The following is a 15,551-nucleotide window of genomic DNA, read 5'->3' on the forward strand; positions in this document are numbered from 1 at the left end:
GGGTGGTGGTGGGGATTAAGGGGCGGGGGGATGGTGAAGGGGCGGAGCGAGGGACTCGTTGCCACGGTGACGAGAGGGGGGGGTGGTGGGGGTGGGCTGGCCGTTGCCACGGTGACAAGGGGGGGGGGGGTGGTGGGGATTGAGGGGCGGGGGGATGGTGAAGGGGCGGAGCGAGGGACTCGTTGCCACGGTGACGAGAGGGGGGGTGGTGGGGGTGGGCTGGCCGTTGCCACGGTGACAAGGGGGGGGGGGTGGTGGGGATTGAGGGGCGGGGGGATGGTGAAGGGGCGGAGCGAGGGACTCGTTGCCACGGTGACGAGAGGGGGGGGTGGTGGGGGTGGGCTGGCCGTTGCCACGGTGACAAGGGGGGGGGGGGTGGTGGGGATTGAGGGGCGGGGGGATGGTGAAGGGGCGGAGCGAGGGACTCGTTGCCACGGTGACGAGAGGGGGGGGTGGTGGGGGTGGGCTGGCCGTTGCCCTGGTGACAAGGGGGGGGGGTGGTGGGGATTGAGGGGCGGGGGGATGGTGAAGGGGCGGAGCGAGGGACTCGTTGCCACGGTGACGAGAGGGGGGGGGTGGTGGGGGTGGGCTGGCCGTTGCCACGGTGACAAGGGGGGGGGGGGTGGTGGGGATTGAGGGGCGGGGGGATGGTGAAGGGGCGGAGCGAGGGACTCGTTGCCACGGTGACGAGAGGGGGGGTGGTGGGGGTGGGCTGGCCGTTGCCCTGGTGACAAGGGGGGGGGGGTGGTGGGGATTGAGGGGCGGGGGGATGGTGAAGGGGCGGAGCGAGGGACTCGTTGCCACGGTGACGAGAGAGGGGGGGTGGTGGGGGTGGGCTGGCCGTTGCCACGGTGACGAGAGGGGGGGGGGTGGTGGGGGTGGGCTGGCCGTTGCCACGGTGACGGGGGGGGGGGAGACGCGTTACCGTGACAACGCGGCCTAACCGCCTCTTGGATTTCTAGTTGATTAATTTCGCGTGGTCGATTTGTGACTTTGTCGACGTCGTCGTTGTGATTGTTGTTGTTGTGATTGTTGTTGTGGTTGTTGTTGTGGTTGTTGTTGTTGTTATTGTTGTTGTTATGTACCCACTGGCGCTGCCCAAGGGCGTGCGGCTGCGCTGCGAGGTGTGTGGGCAGGCGGCGGCGTGGAGATGCGAGGCTTGCAGAGTGGCCCACTATTGGTGAGGCCCCAACACCACTACTATTACATTAGTAGTACTAGTACTATTACTACACTACTAGTACTACACTACTACATTACTACTACTACTACCACTACTATTACATTAGTAGTACTAGTACTATTACTACACTACTACCACTACTACACTATTACTACCACTACTACCACAACTACTACACTTCGTTAACTCGGCTAGCAGCAGCGTCCATACTACTGCTGATGATGATCGTGCTGATGATGATGCTGCTGATGTTGCTGCTGCTGATGATGCTGCTACTGCTGATGATGCTGATGCTACTGCTGCTGCTACTGATGCTACTGCTGATGATGCTGCTGCTGATGATGATGCTGCTGATGCTACTGCTGATGATGCTGCTACTGATGCTGCTGCTGATGCTGCTGCTACTGCTGATGATGCTGCTGCTGATGATGCTGCTGATGATGATGCTGCTGATGCTACTGCTGATGCTGCTGCTGATGATGCTGCTGATGATGCTGCTGCTGCTACTGCTGCTGCTACTGCTGCTGATGCTGCTGATGCTGCTGCTGATCCACACAGCGGTGAGCGGCACTACATGGACGACCGGAGTGCGGTCCACGCACGCGCCTGCGCCTGGCTCATGGAGCTGCGGAACCTCGAATCGGCATCATCACCATCAGCATCAGCAGCAGCATCAGCAGCATCAGCATCGCCTAAGCTACCAGCGGTAGCAACGACAGCAGCGGGCGCTGCCGAAGTCGCGCGAAGAATGCAGGAATTACAGGTGATGGCAGTGGTGGTGGTGGAGATGGTGGTGGTGGTGATGGTGGTGGTGGAGGTGATGGTGGTGGTGATGGTGGTGGTGGAGGTGATGGTGGCGATGATGATGATGGTGGTGGTGATGATGGTGGCGATGATGGAGGTAGTGATAATGGTGGTGGTGATGGTGGTGGAGATGGTGGTGGAGATGGTGGTGTAGATGGTGGAGATGTTGATGGTGGAGGTGGAGATGATGATGATGGTGGTGATGATGGAGGTGGTGATGATGGTGGAGGTGATGGTGGTGGAGATGGTGGTGGTGGCGATGATGGTGGTGGTGGCGATGATGGTGGTGGTGGAGGTGATGGTGATGGTGGAGGTGGTGGAGATGGTGGTGGAGATGATGGTGGTGGCGATGATGGTGGTGGTGGAGGTGATGGTGGTGGTGGTGGAGATGGTCGTGGTGGCGATGATGGTGGTGGTGGAGGTGATGGTGATGGTGGAGGTGATGGTGGTGGTGGAGATGGTGGTGGAGATGGTGGTGGTGGAGGTGATGGTGGTGGTGGAGATCATGGTGGTGATGATGGTGGTGGTGGTGATGATGGTGGTGGAGGTGATGGTGGTGGTGGCGATGGTGGTGATGATGGAGGTAGTGATAATGGTGGTGGTGGAGATGGTGGTGGTGGAGATGATGGTGGTGGAGATGGTGGTGTAGATGGTGGTGGTGGAGGTGATGATGGTGGAGGTGGAGATGATGATGGTGATGGTGGTGATGATGGAGGTGGTGGTGGTGGTGGTGGAGATGTTGGTGGAGATGATGATGATGGAGGTGATGGTGGTGGTGATGGTGGTGGTGGAGATGGTGGTGGTGTTATTATATCAGATCTCAACCCTTTGGAGGGTTGTTAAGGACACAGACCCGGACACAGACCCACACACAGAACCACGCAAAGACCACCAGACCCACAGACTCATCACACAGATACCCACAGACTCACAGACACCACACAGAGACTCACAGACTCACCACACAGAGACTCACAGACTCACCACACAGAGACCCACAGACTCACATACACCACACAGAGACCCACAGACTCACCACACAGAGACTCACAGACTCACCACACAGACTCACCACACAGACTCACCACACAGAGACCCACAGACTCACCACACAGAGACCCACAGACTCACCACACAGAGACCCACAGACTCACCACGCAGACACCCACAGACTCACCACACAGAGACCCTTAGACTCACCACACAGAGACCCATATACTCACCACACAGAGACACACTCACCACACAGAGACACAGACTCACCACACAGAGACCCACAGACTCACCACACAGAGACCCACAGACTCACCACACAGACTCACCACACAGACACCCACAGACTCACCACACAGACTCACCACACAGAGACTCACAGACTCACCACACAGAGACCCACAGACTCACCACACAGAGACCCACAGACTCACCACACAGAGACCCACAGACTCACCACACAGAGACCCACAGACTCACCACGCAGACACCCACAGACTCACCACACAGAGACCCTTAGACTCACCACACAGAGACCCATATACTCACCACACAGAGACACACACTCACCACACAGAGACACAGACTCACCACACAGAGACCCACAGACTCACCACACAGAGACCCACAGACTCACCACACAGACTCACCACACAGACACCCACAGACTCACCACACAGACTCACCACACAGAGACTCACAGACTCACCACACAGAGACCCACAGACTCACCACACAGAGACCCACAGACTCACCACACAGAGACCCACAGACTCACCACACAGAGACCCACAGACTCACCACGCAGACACCCACAGACTCACCACACAGAGACCCTTAGACTCACCACACAGAGACCCATATACTCACCACACAGAGACACACACTCACCACACAGAGACACAGACTCACCACACAGAGACACATACTCACCACACAGAGACCCACAGACTCACCACACAGAGACCCACAGACTCACAGACTCACCACACAGAGACCCACAGACTCACAGACTCACCACACAGAGACCCACAGACTCACCACACAGAGACCCACAGACCCACAGACTCACCACACAGAGACCCACAGACCCACAGACTCACCACACAGAGACCCACAGACTCACCACACAGAGACCCACAGACCCACAGACTCACCACACAGAGACCCACAGACTCACAGACTCACCACACAGACACCCACAGACCCACAGACTCACCACAGAGACCCACAGACTCACCACAGAGACCCACAGACTCACCACACAGAGACCCACAGACTCACCACTCAGACTCACCACACAGAGACCCACAGACTCACCACACAGACTCACCACACAGAGACCCACAGACTCACCACACAGACTCACCACACAGAGACCCATAGACTCACCACACAGACTCACCACACAGATACCCACAGACTCACCACACACACTCACCACACAGAGACCCACAGACTCACCACACAGACTCACCACACAGAGACACACAGACTCACCACTCAGACTCACCACACAGAGACCCACAGACTCACTACACAGACTCACCACACAGAGACCCACAGACTCACCACACAGACTCACCACACAGAGACACACAGACTCACCACTCAGACTCACCACACAGAGACCCACAGACTCACCACTCAGACTCACCACACAGAGACACACAGACTCACCACTCAGACTCACCACACAGAGACACACAGACTCACCACTCAGACTCACCACACAGAGACCCACAGACTCACCACTCAGACTCACCACACAGAGACACACAGACTCACCACTCAGACTCACCACACAGAGACACACAGACTCACCACACAGACTCACCACACAGAGACACACAGACTCACCACACAGACTCACCACACAGAGACCCACAGACCCACAGACTCACCACACAGACTCACCACACAGAGACCCACAGACCCACAGACTCACCACACAGACTCACCACACAGAGACCCACAGACCCACAGACTCACCACACAGACTCACCACACAGAGACACACAGACTCACCACACAGACTCACCACACAGAGACACACAGACTCACCACTCAGACTCACCACACAGAGACCCACAGACTCACCACTCAGACTCACCACACAGAGACACACAGACTCACCACTCAGACTCACCACTCAGACTCACCACACAGAGACACACAGACTCACCACTCAGACTCACCACACAGAGACACACAGACTCACCACACAGACTCACCACACAGAGACCCACAGACCCACAGACTCACCACACAGACTCACCACACAGAGACCCACAGACCCACAGACTCACCACACAGACTCACCACACAGAGACCCACAGACCCACAGACTCACCACACAGACTCACCACACAGAGACACACAGACTCACCACTCAGACTCACCACACAGAGACACACAGACTCACCACACAGAGACCCACAGACTCACCACTCAGACTCACCACACAGAGACACACAGACTCACCACTCAGACTCACCACACAGAGACACACAGACTCACCACTCAGACTCACCACACAGAGACACACAGACTCACCACACAGAGACCCACAGACTCACCACACAGACTCACCACACAGAGACCCATAGACTCACCACACAGACTCACCACACAGAGACCCACAGACTCACCACACACATTCACCACACAGAGACCCACAGACTCACCACTCAGACTCACCACACAGAGACCCATAGACTCACCACACAGACTCACCACACAGATACCCACAGACTCACCACACACACTCACCACACAGAGACCCACAGACTCACCACACACACTCACCACACAGAGACCCACAGACTCACCACTCAGACTCACCACACAGAGACCCACAGACTCACCACACAGACTCACCACACAGAGACCCACAGACTCACCACACACACTCACCACACAGAGACCCACAGACTCACCACTCAGACTCACCACACAGAGACCCACAGACTCACCACACAAACTCACCACACAGAGACCCACAGACTCACCACACAGACTCACCACACAGAGACCCACAGACTCACCACACAGACTCACCACACAGAGACCCACAGACTCACCACTCAGACTCACCACACAGAGACCCACAGACTCACCACACAGACTCACCACACAGAGACCCACAGACTCACCACACAGACTCACCACACAGAGACCCACAGACCCACAGACTCACCACACAGACTCACCACACAGAGACCCACAGACCCACAGACTCACCACACAGACTCACCACACAGACTCACCACACAGAGACCCACAGACTCACCACTCAGACTCACCACACAGAGACCCACAGACTCACCACACAGAGACCCACAGACTCACCACACAGAGACCCACAGACTCACCACTCAGACTCACCACACAGAGACACACAGACTCACCACACAGACAGCGACCCTCCCCCCTCTCTCTCCAGGCTCTCCTCTTCGCCTGCGGCCGCAGCAGCTGCCGCTCGTGGCTGCTCAGGGGCAGGCCCGACCTGGCGCTGCCCGCTGCCCTCCTCGCCCTGAGGGCAGCCAGGGGCATGGCCGGGCCAGAGGGCAGCGCTGGAGTGGGCGGGGCTTGCGGTGGAGTGGGAGGAGCTAGCGGAGTGGGAGGGGCTGGCGGTGGAGTGGGTGGCGCTGGCGGTGGAGTGGGAGGAGCTAGCGGAGTGGGCGGGGCTGGCGGGGGAGTGGGCGGGGCAAGTGCCGGAGTGGGCGGGGCTGGCGGTGGAGTGGGAGGAGCTTGCGGTGGAGTGGGAGGAGCTAGCGGAGTGGGAGGGGCTGGCGGTGGAGTGGGTGGCGCTGGCGGTGGAGTGAGAGGAGCTTGCGGTGGAGTGGGAGGAGCTAGCGGAGTGGGCGGGGCTTGCGGCGGAGTGGGAGGGGCAAGTGCCGGAGTGGGCGGGGCTTGCGGCGGAGTGGGAGTGGCCAGGGGAATGGCTGAAATGGCCTCTGCGTTTCTGCTGCTTGCAGATACCAGCATCGGTGAGACGTCATCATCATCGTCACGATCATCATCATCATCATCATCACGATCATCAGCAGTGTCATCATCATCAGCATCATCATGATCATCAGCATTATCATCATCAGCAGCATCATCAGAAGCATCATCATGATCAGCATTATCATCATCAGCATTATCATCATCAGCATTATCATCATCAGAAGCATCATGATGATCATCAGCAGTGTCATCATCAGCATCATCAGCAGTGTCATCATCAGCAGCACCATCAGCATTATGATCATCATCAGCATCATCACGATCATCAGCAGCATCATCAGGGTCAACAACGGCCAGGGCAACGTGGTGGTGTATTCCGCAAATCTGGCCGACTGTGTGAGGGCGGCACACGCCGGCGTGAGTAGGTGACACGTTGAGTTTTATAAGGACACCACGGGGTGACCAGCCCCTCCCCACCCAGCCCCACCCCAGCCCCACCCCACCCCCCAGCCCCACCCTCACCACCCAGCCCCACCAGCCCCTCACCACCCAGCCCCTCCCCACCCTCACCACCCAGCCCCTCCCCACCCTCCCCACCCCACCACCCAGCCCCCACCCAGCCCCACACCTCCCCACCCAGCCCCTCACCACCCAGCCCCTCACCACCCTCATCACCCAGCCCCTCCCCCACCCTCACCACCCAGCCCCTCCCCACCCTCACCACCCAGCCCCTCCCCACCCTCACCACCCAGCCCCTCCCACCCTCACCACCCAGCCCCTCCCCACCCTCACACCCAGCCCCTCCCCACCCTCACCACCCAGCCCCTCCCCACCCTCACCACCCAGCCCCTCCCCACCCTCACCACCCAGCCCCTCCCCACCCTCACCACCCAGCCCTCACCACCCTCACCACCAGCCCCTCACCACCCTCACCACCCAGCCCCTCACCACCCTCACCACCCAGCCCCTCACCACCCTCACCACCCAGCCCACTCACCACCCTCACCACCCAGCCCCTCACCACCCTCACCACCCAGCCCCTCACCACCCTCACCACCCAGCCCCTCACCACCCTCACCACCCAGCCCCTCACCACCCTCACCACCCAGCCCCTCCCCACCCTCACCACCCAGCCCCTCCCCACCCTCACCACCCAGCCCCTCCCCACCCTCACCACCCAGCCCTTCCCCAGCCCCACCACTACCATTTTTTGATGCACGACGGACGGACACAATAATCCCCTGTGGGCTGGTGTAACCAGGAGGTTCCTACCAGTATAACAACACTCCTACAACATCAGAGCGCAGCGCCACATTCAATACGCACTACAATGACAATCGTTTTAAAGCGATTTGAAGTTTTATTTTCAAAATGGAAATATGGTTTTTGGGGGGGGGGGGGGGGGGGGGCAGAGATTTGTGACGTCATATTTGAGGGGGGGGGGGGTCTGACTTTGTGACGAGAGGGGGGGGTGGGGGTCAAAATCCTCCAAAATCACGTGACGTCATTTATGGACGGCCCCAAATCCACTTGAGTTCCCTCCCTCTCTCTGCCCGGCACCACCCACTAAGTGACGGTGACGTCACCACGGCGCCTGTGCCAGGCTAGGTGCACTTTGAGGCTACCACGTGGAGTGTCGAATGCTAGCAGGAGGAGGTCACGGGCAGACCCAGCAGGTGCCGTGGGTTGACTGCTGTGCCAGGCTAGGTGCAGGAGGAGGTCACGGGGCAGACCCAGCAGGTGCCTGTGGGTTGACTGCTGTGCCAGGCTAGGTGCAGGAGGAGGTCACGGGTAGACCCAGCAGGTGCCGTGGGTTGACTGCTGTGCCAGGCTAGGTGCAGGAGGAGGTCACGGGGCAGACCCAGCAGGTGCCATGGGTTGACTGCTGTGCCAGGCTAGGTGCAGGAGGAGGTCACGGGACAGACCCAGCAGGTGCCGTAGGTTGGCTGACTGAGATGACCGAGATGACTGGCTGATGCACCACCTGTGCCTCCTACTGTGCCAACTCGCTGCGCTTTAGCCACCCGGCGCTTCCGCTCGTTGTTGTGAGCGTCGCTCCTCCACCCTCAGTTGTTGTTGGAGGGCGAACTGCCCAGTAGCAGCGTCCACCACCACACCCACCGCCATCACCACCACCACCATCCTCTCTCCCCACCACCACCACCACCATCTCCCCCCCCCCCCACCACCACCATCTCCCCCCCCCCACCACCACCATCCCCCCCACCACCACCATCTCCCCCACCACCACCACCACCATCTCTCCCCACCACCACCATCACCACCATCTCTCTCCCCACCACCACCACCACCATCCAACCCCCACCACCATCTCCCCCCACCACCACCACCATCTCTCTCCCCACCATCACCATCACCACCATCTCTCTCCCCACCACCACCACCACCATCTCCCCCCCCACCACCACATCTCTCTCTCTCTGCCCTGCCCAGAGCTGGGACTACTTTCCAGGCGGAGGGCTACACGGCCCGCGCCGAGTGGGTGGCGCTGCGCTGCGGCGGCGGCCTCCTCACCGTCGCGGCCGACTGTCCAAATGGGCCTCGCGAGACTCCGGACAGCCCAGGGAGACGCAGAGGCAGCAAGGGCCCACCTAGCCGAGCACGTGGGTTCACGGTGGCCGTGTGGGTGGGTGGGGTTCACTGTGGCCGTGTGGGTGGGTGGGGTTCACTGTGGCCGTGTGGGTGGGTGGGGTTCACGGTGGCCGTGTGGGTGGTGGGGTTCACGGTGGCCGTGTGGGTGGGTGGGGTTCACGGTGGCCGTGTGGGTGGGTGGGGGTCACGGTGGCCGTGTGGGTGGGTGGGGGTCACGGTGGCCGTGTGGGTGGGTGGGGTTCACTGTGGCCGTGTGGGTGGGTGGGGTTCACGACGGCCGTGTGGGTGGGTGGGGGTCACGGTGGCCGTGTGGGTGGGTGGGGGTCACGGTGGCCGTGTGGGTGGGTGGGGGTCACGGTGGCCGTGTGGGTGGGTGGGGGTCACGGTGGCCGTGTGGGTGGGTGGGGTTCACGGTGGCCGTGTGGGTGGGTGGGGTTCACGGTGGCCGTGTGGGTGGGTGGGGTTCACTGTGGCCGTGTGGGTGGGTGGGGTTCACGACGGCCGTGTGGGTGGGTGGGGGTCACGGTGGCCGTGTGGGTGGGTGGGGGTCACGGTGGCCGTGTGGGTGGGTGGGTTCACGATGGCCGTGTGGGTGGGTGGGGGTCACGGTGGCCGTGTGGGTGGGTGGGGTTCACGACGGCCGTGTGGGTGGGTGGGGGGTCACGGTGGCCGTGTGGGTGGGTGGGGTTCACGACGGCCGTGTGGGGTGGGTGGGGGTCACGGTGGCCGTGTGGGTGGGTGGGGTTCACGACGGCCGTGTGGGTGGGTGGGGTTCACGGTGGCAGTGTGGGTGGGTGGGGTTCACGATGGCCGTGTGGGTGGGTGTGGGGTTCACGGTGGCCGTGTGGGTGGGTGGGGTTCACTGTGGCCGTGTGGGTGGGTGGGGTTCAACGACGGCCGTGTGGGTGGGTGGGGGGTCACGGTGGCCGTGTGGGTGGGTGGGGGTCACGGTGGCCGTGTGGGTGGGTGGGGTTCACGATGGCCGTGTGGGTGGGTGGGGGTCACGGTGGCCGTGTGGGTGGGTGGGGTTCACGACGGCCGTGTGGGTGGGTGGGGGTCACGGTGGCCGTGTGGGTGGGTGGGGTTCACGACGGCCGTGTGGGTGGGTGGGGGTCACGGTGGCCGTGTGGGTGGGTGGGGTTCACGACGGCCGTGTGGGTGGGTGGGGGTCACGGTGGCCGTGTGGGTGGGTGGGGTTCACGACGGCCGTGTGGGTGGGTGGGGGTCACGGTGGCCGTGTGGGTGGGTGGGGTTCACGACGGCCGTGTGGGTGGTGGGGGTCACGGTGGCCGTGTGGGTGGGTGGGGTTCACGACGGCCGTGTGGGTGGGTGGGGTCACGGTGGCCGTGTGGGTGGGTGGGGTTCACGACGGCCGTGTGGGTGGGTGGGGGTCACGGTGGCCGTGTGGGTGGGTGGGGTTCACGACGGCCGTGTGGGTGGGTGGGGTTCACGGTGGCCGTGTGGGTGGTGGAGTTCATTGTGGCCGTGTGGGTGGGGTGGGGGTCACGATGGCCGCACTGCTGCTCGTGTTGTTGTTGATGTTGTTGATGTTGTTGATGTTGTTGTTCTTGTTGATGTTGTTGTCGTCGCAAGGTGTACCTGGCGTGCGAGCAGAGCGGCCGTCCCGATGGAGCGGAGTTGGCGCGCCCGCTGTGGGAGTTGTCACGACTGTGCTTCACTCGCGGGGACCCCGAGACAGGCCGGGCGGTCTCGGCACAGGTGGGGTGGCGGTGGTGGCGGTGGTGGTGGCGGTGGTGACGGTGGTGGCGGTGGTGGCGGTGACGGCGGTGGTGGTGACGGTGGCGGTGATGGTGGTGACGGTGGTGATGTTGGTGGTGATGGTGGTGGTGGTGACGGTGGTGGTGGTGGTGGTGACGGTGGTGGTGGTGACGGTGGTGGTGATGGTGATGTTGGTGGTGATGGTGGTGATGTTGGTGGTGATGGTGGTGATGGTGGTGACGGTGGCAGTGATGGCAGTGATGGTGGTGGTGATGATGATGATGGTGGTGACGGTGGTGGTGATGTTGGCGGTGGTTGTGATGATGATGATGGTGATGTAGTGATGGTAGTGATGGTGGTGACGGCAGTGGTGGTGTTGATGGGTTCCGCCCCCCCCAGGTGGTTCAGATGCTCCACCGCCGCCTCTGTGAGCTGACGCAACGCCACGCACAGAGGGGGGCAGCACCGGCACAGGTGCATGCTGGGAGATATCCCAGCATGCCTCGGGAGGCAGACGACGCGGAGGCCGAACTTGATGGTACGCGATGATGGTGATGATGGTGTTGATGGAGGTGATGGTGGTGTTGGTGGTGGTGATGGTGTGGTGGTGGTGATGGTGTTGGTGGTGGTGATGATGGTGGCGATGGTGGCGATGATGTTGATGGTGGTGTTGATGGTGTTGATGGTGTTGATGATGGTGGTGGTGATGATGGTGATGGTGGTGTTGATGGTGATGTTGATGATGGTGTTGATGGTGATGGTGTTGATGATGTTGATGACGATGGTGGTGATGATGATGATGATGGTGGTGATGATGTTGATGTTGATGATGGTGGTATGATGGTGTTGATGATGATGTTGATGGTGATGTTGATGGTGATGATGGTGATATGATGGTGTTTGATGGTGATGATGATGATGTTGATGGTGATGATGGTGATATGATGGTGTTGATGGTGGTGTTGATGTTGATGATGGTGATGTTGATGTTGATGATGGTGGTGTTGATGTTGATGATGTTGATGATGATGGTGGTGATGATGATGATGGTGATGATGTTGATGATGGTGGTGTTGATGTTGATGGTGTTGATGTTGATGGTGTTGATGTTGATGATGGTGTTGATGGCGATGTTGATGATGGTGTTGATGATGGTGATGTTGATGGTGTTGATGGTGATGTTGATGTTGATGGTGAACCCCCGTGTCTCCCTCCTTCACAGCGGAGATTTTCCAGGCAGAAGCCCGCCTTATCCTGACTACCATTTCGGAGCAGTGTGGGCCTTCCCTGGGCCCTGGCAAGGCCCAGCAGCAACTGAGTCAGGCACTGGAAAATGATAGAGCAGATAAGCGGAAACGGGAAACGCACAGAGGACACAGACTCACCACAATAACCACCACCACCACCACAATAACCACAACCACCACCACAACCATCACCAGTGAGACCACCAGACTCACCACAATAACCACCACCACCACAACAACCACAACCACCACCACAACCATCACCAGTGAGACCCACAGACTCACCACACAGAGACCCACAGACTCACCACACAGAGACCCACAGACTCACCACACAGAGACCCACAGACTCACCACACAGACCCACAGACTCGCCACACAGAGACCCACAGACTCACCACATAGAGACCCACAGACTCACCACATAGAGACCCACAGACTCATCACACAGAGACCCACAGGCTCATCACACAGAGACCCACAGACTCACCACACAGAGACCCACAGACTCACCACACAGAGACCCACAGACTCACCACACAGACCCACAGACTCACCACACAGAGACCCACAGACTCACCCCACAGACTCACCACACAGAGACCCACAGACTCACCACACAGAGACCCACAGACTCACCACACAGAGACCCACAGACTCACCACACAAGAGACCCACAGACTCACCACACAGAGACCCACAGACTCACCACACAAGAGACCCACCACACAGAGACCCACCACACAGACCCACCACACAGAGACCCACCACACAGAGACTCACCACACAGAGACCCACAGACCCACTACACAGACACCCACAGACTCACCACACTGACCCACAGACTCACCACACAGAGACCCACAGACTCACCACACAGACTCACAACACAGAGACCCACAGACCCACTACACAGACACCCACAGACTCACCACACTGACCCACAGACTCACCACACAGAGACCCACAGACTCACCACACAGACTCACCACACAGAGACCCACAGACTCACCACACTGACCCACAGACTCACCACACAGAGACCCACAGACTCACCACACAGAGACCCACAGACTCACCACACTGACCCACAGACTCACCACACAGAGACCCACAGACTCACCACACAGACACCCACAGACTCACCACACAGAGACCCACCACACAGACCCACCACACAGAGACCCACCACACAGAGACCCACCACACAGAGACTCACCACACAGAGACCCACAGACTCACCACACAGAGACCCACAGACTCACCACACTGACCCACAGACTCACCACACAGAGACCCACAGACTCACCACACAGACACCCACAGACTCATCACACAGAGACCCACAGACTCACACACAGAGACCCACAGACTCACCACACAGAGACCCACAGACTCACCACACAGAGACCCACAGACTCACCACACTGACCCACAGACTCACCACACAGAGACCCACAGACTCACCACACAGAGACCCACAGACTCACCACACAGAGACCCACAGACTCACCACACAGAGACCCACAGACTCACCCACAGACTCACCACACAGAGACCCACAGACTCACCACACCGAGACTCAGACTCACCACACAGAGACCCACAGACTCACCACACAGACACCCACAGACTCACCACACAGAGACCCACAGACTCACCACACAGAGACCCACAGACTCACCACACAGAGACCCACAGACTCACCACAGAGACCCACAGACTCACCCACAGACTCACCACACAGAGACCCACAGACTCACCACACAGAGACCCACAGACTCACCACACAGAGACCCACAGACTCACCCACAGACTCACCACACAGAGACCCACAGACTCACCCACAGACTCACCACACAGAGACCCACAGACTCACCACAGAGACCCACAGACTCACCCACAGACTCACCACACAGAGACCCACAGACTCACCACACAGAGACCCACAGACTCACCACACAGAGACCCACAGACTCACCCACAGACTCACCACACAGAGACCCACAGACTCACCCACAGACTCACCACACAGAGACCCACAGACTCACCCACAGACTCACCACACAGAGACCCACAGACTCACCACACAGAGACCCACAGACTCACCCACAGACTCACCACACAGAGACCCACAGACTCACCACACAGAGACCCACAGACTCACCACACAGAGACCCACAGACTCACCCACAGACTCACCACACAGAGACCCACAGACTCACCACACAGAGACCCACAGACTCACCACACAGAGACCCACAGACTCACCACAGAGACCCACAGACTCACCACGCGGAGATGCACCTAGTCTGGCACGGGCTACGGGAGAGAGACAAAGACGGCCGGGCGGGCTGTCTGTCCGCTAGAGTGTCGTCTTCATCGCGGGTGGGGGGTGTGGGGGGGGTGAGGGGGGGGTGTGGGGGGGGTGTGGGGGGGGTGTGGGGGGGGTGTGAGGGGGGTGTGAGGGGGGTGTGGGGGGGTGTGTGTGTGGGGGGGTGTGTGGGGGGGGTGTGGGGGGGTGTGGGGGGGGGTGTGAGGGGGTGTGAGGGGGGGTGTGGGGGGGTGTGTGTGGGGGGGGGTGTGTGGGGGGGGGGCTACGGCTGACGTTGAATAAAGTTTTTGTTTTCGATCGAGCCGCCTTCATCGCTGTGGTTTGATGACGATTCACTTTGGTCCAGGAGTCTCGAAATCCACCATCACCACCACCACCATCACCACCACCATCATCATCACCACCACCGTCATTACCACCATCATCACCACCACCACCACCACCACCACCATCATCACCACCACCATCATCACCACCACCATCACCACCACCATCACCACCACCATCATCACCACCACCACCACCATCATCACCACCACCATCACCACCACCATCATCACCACCACCATCATCACCACCAACCACCATCATCATCACCACCACCACCACCACCATCATCATCATCATCATCACCACCATCATCATCATCACCATCTCCACCACCACCATCATCACCACCACCACCATCATCATCACCATCACC

General features: G+C 59.8%; 1 protein-coding gene and 1 long non-coding RNA gene across 2 annotated transcripts; both read left to right on the plus strand.

The window, feature by feature from the left end:
* Positions 1–923: 923 nt before the first annotated feature.
* On the plus strand, positions 924–6,574 carry LOC144954791 (uncharacterized). Its single transcript, XR_013641362.1, has 3 exons — positions 924–1,180; positions 1,742–1,946; positions 6,426–6,574. It is a non-coding gene; the product is annotated as an uncharacterized LOC144954791 (long non-coding RNA).
* Positions 6,575–6,800: 226 nt separating this feature from the next.
* LOC144954793 (uncharacterized) lies at positions 6,801–15,173 on the plus strand. The gene is made up of 6 exons (XM_078885216.1): positions 6,801–6,972; positions 9,389–9,558; positions 11,141–11,266; positions 11,666–11,804; positions 12,489–12,707; positions 15,151–15,173. Exons 1-6 carry the CDS (start codon positions 6,924–6,926, stop codon positions 15,171–15,173), a joined length of 726 nt encoding a protein of 241 aa, XP_078741342.1. The 5' UTR covers positions 6,801–6,923.
* The last annotated feature ends 378 nt before the right edge of the window (positions 15,174–15,551 follow it).

This window comes from Lampetra fluviatilis, unplaced genomic scaffold, assembly GCF_964198595.1.
Source record: "Lampetra fluviatilis unplaced genomic scaffold, kcLamFluv1.1 SCAFFOLD_270, whole genome shotgun sequence".
Lineage (NCBI taxonomy): Eukaryota > Metazoa > Chordata > Hyperoartia > Petromyzontiformes > Petromyzontidae > Lampetra > Lampetra fluviatilis.